At 44.3% G+C, this 12,572-nt stretch overlaps 1 protein-coding gene across 1 annotated transcript; it reads right to left on the bottom strand.

Moving 5' to 3' along the window:
- Positions 1-1,865: 1,865 nt before the first annotated feature.
- On the bottom strand, positions 1,866-12,154 carry LOC137467614 (inositol 1,4,5-trisphosphate receptor-interacting protein-like 1). The gene is made up of 2 exons (XM_068179089.1): positions 12,133-12,154; positions 1,866-3,742 (listed from the first exon to the last, which is right to left on the bottom strand). The coding sequence occupies exons 1-2, from the start codon at positions 12,152-12,154 to the stop codon at positions 1,866-1,868; spliced, it is 1,899 nt and encodes a 632-aa protein (XP_068035190.1).
- Positions 12,155-12,572: the final 418 nt, after the last annotated feature.

Here is a 12,572-nt window from a genome sequence, read left to right as displayed (position 1 = left end):
TAAGTTTGAGCTCTGTAAGCTCTTGGGCCTGTATTCCTTTTATCCTTGCCCTCATTTCCTTGTGTCTCACACTCTCACAGGGACAGTTCTTGGTTCATTTCTGGTTTGATTGCCTGGATTCTGTTTGGTTTTGTTGTTGCTTTGTTTCCTTGGTGTGCCTGAAGTGTCCAGTCAGGAGCAGAGTGACTCTTGCCAAGGAACTTTGTGGTGCTGTTGCTCAATATTAAATCTGGTTTGTGCTGCTCCCTTGCCGGGGATTTTTTCAGCGCTCTCAAGCCCTCGTTGGTAACAGGGTGAAGGAGCCCTGGGCCAGGCTCTGGCCCTGGGGGACACGGGGACACTGCCGGGGGGTCCCTGTCCCCTGTCCCACCCCCCATGGTCCTGTGTCAGGCTCTGGGCTCGATCTCGTGGAACATCCTCTGGGGGAGGCTGCGGCGCCGGGGGCGGCGGGACCCGGGGGGACAGGGGACCCCGCTGTGCACGAGCAGCGTTGGACTTCTCTGGGGGAACTGGGAGGGGGGGCTGGGGCAGAGTCACCTCCCCAGTGACCTCACACAGCCCCTGTGATGTCACACAGACCCTGTGATGTCACAGAGACAACTCTGAGATGTCACCCTGTGATGTCAGACAGCTGCTCTGTGATGTCACAGAAGACTCTGAGATGTCACCCTGCAATGCCACTATTTGTTCTTTGATGTGTTGGTACAAAGGCAAAGAGAATAAATGCTTCCAAACTACCATGAATCTCTACTATGTATGGCAAGAAGTAAATCATATTTTGTTTAGCTGCATCTCACCATGGGTAAAGCTGTGCATGGAAAGTGGCTCTCACTGCTAGACAATATTATATAGGCCTGGTGGAAAAGGTTATATTAATAGACCAGCAGGGCCTCTCCGAAAGGACACAGATGACCAGGAATAGAGAAATGAGAAAAACAGAAAAATTACTTTCTACTGTCACAATTTTGTGCCAAAACCTTGGTTATGAGAAGACAAAAAAAGATGTATTGAACCACATGTTTTGCAGTTAGGGACTTCTCTGACTTCAACTCTTAGGACTGAATTGTTCCCCAGGAGCGTATAGAAGTGACTGTGTGAAGAAAACTTTTCCAAATATTCCTAAAAATTCAGGAGTACTCTGCTGCAAAATTTCAGGCACTTCAGGGCATTTTCACTTCAAGCTTCAAGTGTTTCTATGGAAATGCTTGAGAGACAGCATACTTCATATATCCAACATCTCTGTTTGAAAAAAGTTTTTATTTCAGATAGGGGTATAGGAAGGACATTCTCTAAATACAGAGGGTTAAATGCAAAGAATGACACATTTCAGGCAATTTGAGAAACTTATCTTCTTTTATTAATTTCTCAAACATAGATATTCAAATATTATTTAAAAGCAGACAAGCAACTACAGTAGGGTATTTCTCTACACTAAGGGTAACTTTGCAGAATAGTTATACACTCACGAGACTAAAGGGCATCTGGAAGGAATGCTAAGAAACTAGTCTAATTAAAGCTACAGCTCATTAAATGAATACATTAAGTCCCTAACAGACTAGGTTGCTGTCTTCGAGATATTTCAAGCAACCTCCATCAACTTCACTGTTCTTCTGTGAGGATGTGCAGGTGGAGCCAGTTTCTGCCTCATAGACTTAGGCAACAGCACCGTCGTAACTGGAAGGTGAAGGGCAAGGCCACTCAGAGATGTGTCTGCACAACGAATCCATGTGCTGCAGAATCTTCCTTCCGCAGGAGCAGGAAAGCGGCTTCAGGATTGCCAGTGACAAATGCAACAATTATGCAGCGTTCACGTGGCTGCCATCGGGTGTGACCCCCCCAGCACAGCTCTGTGCAGGGAACTCCTCTCAGTAGCTGGAGAGCAGCGTCCGGAGGCGAAATCGCAGCCGACCATAAGCTTGCAGCGCCTCTAGGTGGGCAGCAGGATCTCGGGCCAGGTGCTCAAAGAGGTTGAGTGGCTGAAGCCTTCGCATTGCTGGCGGCAAGCTGATCTCTGCAGGAAGCCTCCCGTTGCCTAGCACAAAGTGCTCCAGGTGTTTCAAGTGCAGGCAGCGGCGCAGGTACGCCATGATGTCCCACAGCCGCTGTGCAAATTCCCTCCTGCGCCACCGGGACAGCGGTACGGTGGTCAGCACGTGCATGACCACAGTCTTCCAGGTAGAGCTGGAAAAACCTGTGCCCCTCAGGATGCAGGTGAAGACCTGCAGGCATTTCAGGTGCAAGCTCTGGCACGGCATCTGCCTGGCGATGTGCTGCAAGAATTTTGCCTCTGCCACAGCATATGTCTCAGGCCATGCTGTGCTTGCGATGATGTTGGCCTCGGCGGGCTGACTGCTCACAAAGATGCTGGAGTTGCCTTTCTGGGCCTCTGTGGGATGGCTGACCACAAAGATGTCAGAGTCCCCTTGGCGCACCCCAAAGAGCATCTCCACCGTCAGGCTCTTCTTGCCTTTGCTCAGCTGGAATTGGCAGGACCGGCTGCAGGGCTGAAACACCAAGTGCCATGAGTATGACTGAGGCACGTGCAGCCACGAGCATCTCACCAACTGGTAGAACCAGCGGGAGGTTTTCTCCACATCCAGGTAGGAGCCGGTGCAGAGTGTCTCTAGGAGGCTGCGCTTCTGCTCCCGCCACAGCTCCTCCTGCGAGTGGTGCAGGAAGCACAACAGCTTCTCGCCCAGCCGCTCCCTCTCGCACAAGCACGCAAGCTCCACACGGACGCTGAAGGTCCTTGTTGCCATCTGCCCTGCACTGTTCAGCTCTAGGTGGAAGACGTGCCCTGGCGGGGGATTCAGTGGGACCAGCACGTGGTACACACCATCCCACCCACGGGGACTCCAGCCCTCAAAGGCACTGCCCACCCCGATGGCTTCTTGAGGCACCGGGTAGAAGCTATTGCTCACGCTGTCCACAAAGACACGCGTGAAGCTCTCCATCAGCTCAGCTACCACTGAGCAACCTCTCTCCAGGTCCTCCACAGGCCACTGTATGCCATCCACTAAAAGGATGCCTTGCTCATTCCCAGCATCCTGAGTGTCTTCTCTCTCTTCGGGTCCACCATTGCCGCTCTCTTCCTTGCCACCATCACTGCCAACTTTTTCACTGGCAGCCACGTTACCTTGTTTGTCTTCTTTTCTATCCTTGTTCTTGTTTCCCTCCACGTTCACATCACCCTGTTCTTCAACCTTGTTTCTATCATTGCCATCTTCTTCTGTAACATCCTTATTTTCTTTCTCAGGTCCAGCAAAACCATTAAGGGCACTTTCATTCCCGCATTTACTGCTATCTTCCTGCTCAGTCACATCTCTGCTTCTCTGTTCACTGGCATCACTGCTTTCCTGCACCTTCACATCCATGTATTTTTCCTGTCCATCTATGTTGTCTTCACCTTCATTTATGTCATTGTTGTCGCCCACCTTTATAGTCACACTATTGTTTTTTTCTTCATTTCCATCTCCTTCTTCTTCCTTTCCAGTGTCCTTGTCTTGCTCCACCCGCACATCCTTGTGTTCTCCTTCATTTGCTTCATCTAGGTCTTCTTTATTTCCAACAACATGGCCAGGTTCTTCTTCATTTTCGTCACCACAACTGTCTCCTGGCACATCCCCATCACTCCGTCCCTCATCTTTCTTTAAATCATGTCCATTGTCTCTGTGAACATCGCTGTCTTCCTTCACCTTCACATCGTCATTGCCTTCAATGGCATCATCACTGTCTCCTTCATCTACAGCCACAGGACTGCCTCCTCTGTCATTTTCAGTGCTGCTGTCATCTGCCTCCACAGTCACATCAGTGTTTTCTCCACCTTCCTCTGGATCAGTGCTGTTTTCTTTCTGTTCTGTTCCTTTCTCATCTCCCAAGGTGTTGCAGGAGCTCTGGTCCTTGCTGCTGCTGCTGCTGGTGTCACAGCTCCTTCTCCTGCAGCTAAACCACAGGCCCAAGAAGAGCAGGACGCCAGCAAGAACCCAGACCGGCCACTGCTGCAGGGCACCAAAGAGCACGGCTCCCCAGCCCTCGTCCTGCTGCTCCAGGGGCCCCCGCTCCAGCTCCTGCAGCAGCTGAGCCATCTCACGGTCCAGCAGCTCCTGACGCTCCTTCATTCGCTGGTGCGTGGCCTCATCCAGCCCATCCCCAGCCAGCTGGGGGTACTGGATCAGGCTTTGCACGAGCACGAAGAGCAGTGACAGTAAAGCCATGGTCTGCAGGAGGACACACAGAAGGGGTTCAGTGGGGCCGGAATGGAGACGGACAATGAGGGGCAGGAGCAGCAGGGATGTGGCGGCAGGAAGGAGAGGGCCCCCGGCAGCTGGCAAGGCCTGCACCGCTGCCCCAGCAAGCAGCGCGCCCTCAGCGAGGCGCTCCCGCCGGGGCTGGGCCCTGGATGCGGGGGCAGCCCCAGGTACCGGCGCTTCTCCCCCAGCCCTCCTCCAGCCCCCAGCCCCGTCTCCTCACTGCTGTGCACTCACCGCTTGCCCAGGCTCTACTGGGGCAGCGGCACCCGCTGGGGCCTTTTCTAGCTGCCCCCATTGTGACACGGCGCCTGCGATGTCACAGAACCCAGAGCGCGGCACAGGCCAGCCCCGCCCGCCGTCCCCAGCCCGGTCAGGGAACTCATCGTGGCCCTGGGCACCCCGAGCCCCAACAGACACCAAGTGCAGATCCATCCCTCGGGAACCTGGGAACACCAGAGCTTCCCTTGACAGAGCAGGCACAAGCACCCTCACACACAACCCTTGTTAAATTCAAATTTGGGTGACATGACCCAGGGATGTTCTCAGTGTACAAGTGCAGGCTTTTATTTAATACTGGTGGGGGACATTTTTTATTAGTAGTATTTATACTTATTACTGTGGGGTAGGATGTCATGTAAGCTAATGCTCTGTTACAGATTTAGTGAGATTTCTTTCTTTCTGGAAGAAATCCAGGCTGCTTGGATAATGCACAGGAAGAGTTAATACCATCCTAAAAAGGCCAAATAATTTAATTACAAAATTTTGATGCCTTCAATAACCTCTTAGCTCTCAAACTCTGTGGTTCAACACCGTGCAAAATTCTGGTATAGCCAGGATTTTGTTCAGAAAGCAGAATGTCTGTGTTTTCAAATTTCTGCAAAGATGTACCTCTGTCACTCCCACCATCTTCAAAATTGTCTCCCTTAAACAGTGTTAGCCAATCTCTTTGACTGATAAAGGAACTTCTGTCTCTTTCTGCTATCTCTTTGTGTATTTTTCTCCAAAGGACTGTGAGTACAGGAGAGATTATACTCCTCGACCTTTCTTTGGGGAACTCATCTATAAGTGGAACTGCAGAAATGGGGAGGGAGGAAAGGGAAGCAGGATGTGACTTGAGTACCTGCATCGTGACCACAGATGGCCACTGCTAGACAGACACTGACGTCAGGCTGATCACGCTCACCCATTGGTGTGTAGCAGAATAATGTTGGGATTGCTAAAACTGCTCTGAATTGGATTTGCTTAACAGATGTCATTAGTAGAAGTATTCCAATAAAGAGTTTTAAACTCTCTTCCGAGCTGATGCCACTTATCATGTATCTTCCCCGCATTCTTCTAAGGAAGCTGTTTTTAATGTTGTCCCTTCCTTCTTTTTACAAGGGAGCAAAAATTATTTGCCAAGTATCACTCTTCCAGATTTGTTTCCTCTCATTTTCCAAGATTTAATAAAGTGAACACTCAGCAGAATAGTTCCGTATTTTTTGAACACAATTCTTCCTTTACCCAACTGAGGCCCTTCTGTGACCATGAAAACACAAAAACTGTTGTGAGCTACAGTTTACACTTAAGAGGTTGATGTGGGTCAGTTCTCCCAGGTTATTCTTAGTTCATCTGCTATGTAAACTGTTGATGTCAGTGACTGGAAGCTGCTCTCCAGGACATTATATATATGATAATTATATGACAGAAAATGCAACATATAGTTGGATCTGACCTTCAAGTTCACTAGCTTAAAAAAAGAAAAAAAAAAGTCTGTAAGAAATTTGATGGTTTTTCTATTTATAAATGCCTTCACATTTATATTTAGTTTATGCACATACGAGAGCCTTTCCTTGCATGGACAGCAGTGCCCATCCATCATCAATCTCGGGTATAAGTCTCAATGATAACTGCCTCCAGAAAGCATTTTTGAGACAAAACAGGCAAATTCTTTTGCGTAACTATACAATCTTCCAGTAGTAGGATCTTCACTCTCACATAAACACTTCATGCTTTTCCGCAAAGGAATCTGAGATAGATTTTTCTGAGAGATAACAAACCACCAAAAATTAATTAAATAACAAACAAGAGGAAAACACCATTTCTTCACTCAACACACTTTCCTTGTTTTTCATAAGCATTCAGATTTACAGCTGCTGATGCTACCACAGGAGCAGGGCTTTGTCTGGTTTTGCTTCCTTGTTCCAGCAGAGCAAGCACAGCTGCAAAATGCAAATGTTTTTTTTTTCCTGAGACGGCAATCAATCTTCTGGTTTGGCTATAGTCTACTTTTCCCTATAAAGTAGAACCTAGAGATACACTCAGAAAATATGTATGGAAGTACCTCTCAATTAATTAAAAAATATTATTACCCAGAAGATAGAGACATGACTGTCTACACTGTATGAATTGAACTTATATGAATTAGGACACAGACTCTTCCATTCTTTAGTAACAAAACTGATGCTGTCCTGAAAATGACATTAATGAATGAGACTGGTATATGAAAACCTTCTGCATCTGCTCTAGACATTGGAATGAGCATGTTAAATGATGCAGCAGACAAGGAGGATGCACTTCTTAGGGAAGCTGAATGTCACTTCTGTGCTTAAGGAGTTCTGCAGTTTGGATGAAGGTCACAGGCTATGTCCAGGTGCACGAAAATGAATGATAAACACACACAGTTCTCTTAGACTGAAAGCAGAGCTAGACAAAGAGTATGAAAATAAGGAATAATTCATCCCCTGGTTTTCTAAAGATGTCAATCTTCTATTAGAAGACAGTTTGTTAGCTCCTCCGTATATTAAAGCTATAACATAATAATAGAAGCACCTCAAACTTGTAGAAGTATCTAAGATGCATAGATTAAGTAAGGTCTATGCAGAGCGAGCACCCTAAAAACATCACAAGAGCAAGCAGTGACAATTTCTGGGATAGTAATGACATGAATCAGTATCTAAAAGTTAAGTATAAGTGAAGAAGAGAATTTTTCAACTAATGGATCAGGGAAAATGTGGGAACAAAGGATATGTGATTAAAGATCACAGTGTATTATATAAACAGAGGTGGAGAATATATGACTTTGATTCTGTATTACAACATATTTCAATTGAGTTGTGTGTAGCTTTAGTTTTATACATGCACAATTTTTTAGAACACATTTTTAGAGTAGGGCATGCAATAAAGGAAATGCATTGTATTGCATTGATCCCCACATGACTCCCTGGAATATCTTAACATTTCCAGCACAGATTCCCACTTCTGAAGATGAAAACCCAGAGAAGATGAAAACCTGTAACTGCCATTAAGAGAAGGTCTGAAATTTTAATTGCTGTCTGAACACAAAGGAGCTGTGACATGCTGTGGTTTCTTGAAGCACTCCTGCAGTTACAGACACATCTTTAACTACCCCACCCTCTCCCTCTTCCCCATCCACCATTGACTGATGCAGCTGGGAGATTCAGTAACTGTGGAGCAAAATCTTGCTTACTTTCAGCTCTCCTGCCCCAGCAAATGCTCAGCTCTTCTGGGAAGATGGACCTATGCCATAAACACACTGCACCTGGAAGAGAATGAAAACTTCCCTTCAAACACACACATGTGACCAGCTTTCTGGAACTGCCTGATGTTGCCAGTTTTCGTCTGTTTTCCACAAAGAAGGGAAAGAACTTTGTATTCTCCTCCTCATGATATTTCAAGTCTTAATTCCAAAGAACAGAGATGCCAGGACTTGTCAGTGACATGACTAACAATCTTATGAGAACTGGCAAGACAGTTCATTTCTCCTACATCTTACAGAAACCTTGGAATTATTTTGTCTGAAACACTTGGGGTAAAGAAGATGGACTTAATTCTGATAACTTTATTGAATATTCAGTACATCTGACATCCCGATATCAACAACAAAAATATGGTTTAATTATGATAAGCCATACTGGTATCATTTACAATACCTAAGTGTGAAAAAACTGCAATGAATTTTTTCTTGATCCATGTGGAAAAATACACACCTTCCACCCCCTCAAGAAAAGTAAGAAAAGGCACAATAAATTCTCATAATTCTCTTTCTTCTGGTTTTTGAGTTCCATCACAGCTCTCCAAATTAAGATTTATGTGCTATTTTGCATCTGTATCTGTTGTTGCTTTCCCCCCTACAGGGATATAGGTGGATAAGTTTAGACAGGAAACAGTATCCCTCAAGCCAAACTGAAAGGTTTATAAAGTTGCTAATAAAAGTTTGGGTCAGGGCCTAAATATCAATCATCTGCTCATTGTCTTTTTAAACGAGCTCAGGCATTTTCCCAACCACTCCCAGCAGGTCTCTGCCACTATTCTAAACTAAGATTTCAGACATTTCTTTTTTTCCTGTGTTGACCTCAATATTTTTTTTCTCCCCCTCTCTACCTGCCAGATGCATCCATCAGGATTTTGCCAAAGGCTATCTGCTTTTGAAGTTGAGAGGAATTCACTAATCGTGAGTGTCAAATCCACAATAAATGCCATTGCCATATGGTATGTGCTGCTTTTGGGAATTATCTCAAAAGGCCTAGCTGTGAGAAGGCTGGCTGTATGTTAGGAGGGTTTTACTGCTAACTTTCATAACTCATGTCAGGTTTTCAGTTTCTGTATTCATTGGCTTCAGTGAGTGCAACTGTTTCCTGAATTTATGAAAATGTTGTCAAGATCCCTTCATTTACTTCCTCCGTCTCTCTCACACAAACACATCCAGACACATCTCTACACAGTGGAATAGCATGCACAGTGGCATGCAAATCTAGCAAAAGAGAAGCTTGTAAATAAATAGCATGACATTCTGCTTACTCATTAAATTCATCTGGGTGCTAAACTCATGACAAACGTATCATAAGCCCCGATGAAGGGTTTACAGCCTGTCCCATCACACCATCCTGAGTGCAATTCTGCCATGCATAGGAAGACATAAGTTTGAAAAACAGAGCAGAAATAGCTCCCGTAAGGGCAGGGTGCTGACATAGATGAAACGTAACTAACTGGAGAGCATTTGTTGTAGCTGAAGAAGACAGCATCAGTGTCACATCTCTGTGCCTGTGGAGGTGTAATCTACATTCAAAGCAACAAGAAATCTATCTCCTTTAAAAAATTGTCCATTAATACATAAATGTGTCTGTGTTGAAACTCCTCAGATACCATTCCCAACAAGAACTACACACAAGACTAAGAAATTCCACAGAGAAACACGATTTGGAGATCCAAAGAGGCAAGGGGAAAGAAAACCACATATGTGGAGTTTAACATACCAACGTAGTGATAGAAAAAGAATTACAAAAATAAATGTCAGTCCCCTTGAAACACTTGAGGCAGCGCTCTCAACCTTCTCTGATGCTCTAGGAAGATGTGAATGTCCTCCATGTCTCACATCATCCCCACCAGCCACATGGAAATATCTCCAATGCAGCTTGGAGTGTTTCAAGTATAACTCCCCTCTAATTTATGTAGTCTGTTAACATCGTCTTGGAGCAAACAGAAATAATAGTTTAAAAAGACAGCTCTATTTCAGATACATGTGCCTCTACATGACAAAAAAAACCCAGAATTTAATACCGTCCCTAGGCAGAATTCATCCATCTTTAAGGCTTCTATTTTGTATGTCTGATTTGTTTTCCTGGTAAGTAATACAAATGAACTGCTGGCAACATCACATCAAAACAAAAGCTGCAGAATCAGAAAAAAACACTGAAAAGTTTACCTTTCTAGGAAAGCTTCAGTCTTGGGATATTTTGTTTTGACATTCCAGTGACTGGAAGGAACAGCATCACTAAAGACAGCAGGCTATAGGCATGTGGCACTTGCAAAGTTCTCATTCTGCTCTCTTCTTCTGCATCTTCTTTTGCACTATCTCCCCACTTTTCAAACAACCCAAGTTTTATCTGGAAGAAAAAAAGGAAAACATCTGTAGACCTGCATTACTGCATAAATAATAATTCTGTAAGCAAGCCAGACCTATCTTTAAAGAGCAGCTCATTTAATTTCTTTGCTACAAAAGTATTTTTTCTCCAGTACAAGTAAAAATGTTTTGTTTCTTTAATACTAAATTTACACATTTTGACATTGGAAAAATATGTAAACTTTTCAACACCAGTGTCTAGCATAGCTAAAGTTCAAGCACAAATTAAATTAATACAGTATCCACACAAAGAATATTTGCCATTCAAAAGTTACCACACAACTTGTTAGTTCATACCAGTCGACTGGATATCTTAATGTTTTATAACTTTTTATCTCAGTACAAAAGCTATTTTATGTTTATGCTATGACTAGAATGAACTGTAAGGTCTCAGATGCCATGGGGGTACAAGCAGCGTTAACAATGAGTACATACCCATCAAAACTTTCATAAATAATCTAAGAAAACTGGATAGAACAAGCAGTTGTGTTTAGTTTTAATAGAAAAAAAGTCAGTGCAGATGATGGATTTAAAAGTGCTTTCAGTATGATATTTCCGGCAGAATAACTGCAACTCATCCACCAAAACGTCCTATAAACTTTAATGAGTGTTTCAGGCTGGGGTCAATAGGCTGATATGAGATTTTGTTAGCACAGTGTGCAACTAAGCCAGCTTTGCAGCACTTTTCACTTAATAAGTGTCATTCATAGTCCATAAATCTTGAAGTGTTTTACAAATGAAAGCAATTATCACTGTCCTTATTTTCCCTATGCAAAAACAGAACCATAAAGCTGCAGTGAACCTATTTCCTCGAGGTCACACAGCACAGTAGTTGAAAAGAAAACAGCAACAGCAATCCTGGTGTCCTTTGTACCCAGCTATCAAGGATCTCTTTTGCCCAATAACTCCACTTTTGCACAAGAAATTATTTTAAATGGCGTCTTGAGTTCTGAAGGCAAAACTTGATGGTTAATAAATCACAGAGATCAGAGTATGAAAATACTTGTAAGACCAGATCCTTCCTCCTGCAAGTGCATGATGCTAGAGGTCAAGGGAGACAGCTGGTGAAATTAAAAATATCAATGTTTGAGTAATGCTGTAAAATCAAGGAGTAAAGAAATGTTATGGTTAGTTGAGAGATTAATGGCTCATGACTTGCCATGAAAATTATTTTCTGAAAGGTACTGGAACTGCCTGATTAAAAGAGCAATCCTAGCGCCCACGTCAGCCAGCACTTGCACAGACATCAAAGGAGAGGCTCCTTACAAGCCCATGAGGGATGCAGCACAGCTCGTGGCCCCTGGTCTAGCATTTGAGCTCCTGCAGCCCTGGGTCAGGCAACTCTGAGCTACAGCAGCACCCAGAACCATGGCATGAAAGGATGGAAACAGTTTTCTCCAACAGAGGAAATCTCTCTCAGATGAAACTTGGGCTTTCAGAGCCTCCAGAACTTCTGTTAATAGTAAAAGACAGAGAAGTGTGCAAGAAGAGCACGGTGGTGAAAGAGAAAGAGGGAAATAATTTGTAAAATGCCCAAAGCGTAGCTCCTATTGCAGAACACTGAGCTTCTTTCTTCTCAGTCCCCTCTTCAACACTGACATTCAGTGTCTGAATGTACTACTCTTGGCCAAGGGGAGTGCATGTTCATGAGATGACACGGCGAGAAAACAGACAAACATGAAATGCCTGTTTCATCTTTCCCTTCCCTTTATTACAGAATGAGATCTGAAGAGAAGGCCCTTACTTCTTCTGTGCCAACACATCTATTTGAGGGTGCACCACAAAAGACTGATGTGGATTGGACTATCGTAGGGTTAAACTGCCTTTAAAAAACTATTTAGGCGGAAGAAGGGGAACAGAGGGGAGGGGAGGAGGGGGAAGAATATATGAAGGTGAGACACCAGCCCTGTCCATCTTCAGCAGGATGACAGTGACAAACCATACTTCAAAAAGAAGCAATTAAGTGGAAGCCAGTCTCACTGCAAGCATGTTGAGACGTCATGGCCTGAAGGTCTGGGCCTCAGACAACAGGGAATTCACCAAAGGATTTGGGGTTCATTTTCTTGAGGCAAATTACTGTGAAGAATCAAGACTAAATTTGACTAAAAAACCAATTTTGTCAATGCATTGTCATTTGCTGAATTGATTGAGAATCAGCACCAAACTCAGGCCTTCGGCCATAGCTCACAACCTCACTTTTTCATTTAGGCATTTTTTGCTAATGGGAACCTTCAGGTTTTCTTTGGTGTTTTTTTTTTTTTTTTCCTCTTTTCCCATTTATTTGAATAATGTCTCTGAAAAACCATTTGCCTTCACAAGGCGGTTGGTTAGTTTACACTGGAGGCAGCTGCTCTGTGGGCTCGAGCCAACCCTGTCTTTAGATTCATTGCAATCTGGCCAGATTGTCACATATATTTTTA

The sequence above is a fragment of the Anomalospiza imberbis genome, unplaced genomic scaffold (assembly GCF_031753505.1).
Source record: "Anomalospiza imberbis isolate Cuckoo-Finch-1a 21T00152 unplaced genomic scaffold, ASM3175350v1 scaffold_70, whole genome shotgun sequence".
Classification (NCBI taxonomy): domain Eukaryota; kingdom Metazoa; phylum Chordata; class Aves; order Passeriformes; family Viduidae; genus Anomalospiza; species Anomalospiza imberbis.
This window is presented reverse-complemented; position numbering and strand designations above follow the sequence as displayed.

Excerpts from the sequence above, each read along its gene's own strand:
- LOC137467614 (XM_068179089.1), bottom strand. The coding sequence starts at position 12,154 with ATGACGTCTCAACATGCTTGCA. Across the intron at positions 3,743-12,132 it reads GACGTCTCAACATGCTTGCA|ATGAAGGAGACAGTGATGAT; the intron begins GTGAGACTGGCT and ends CTGTGGCTGTAG.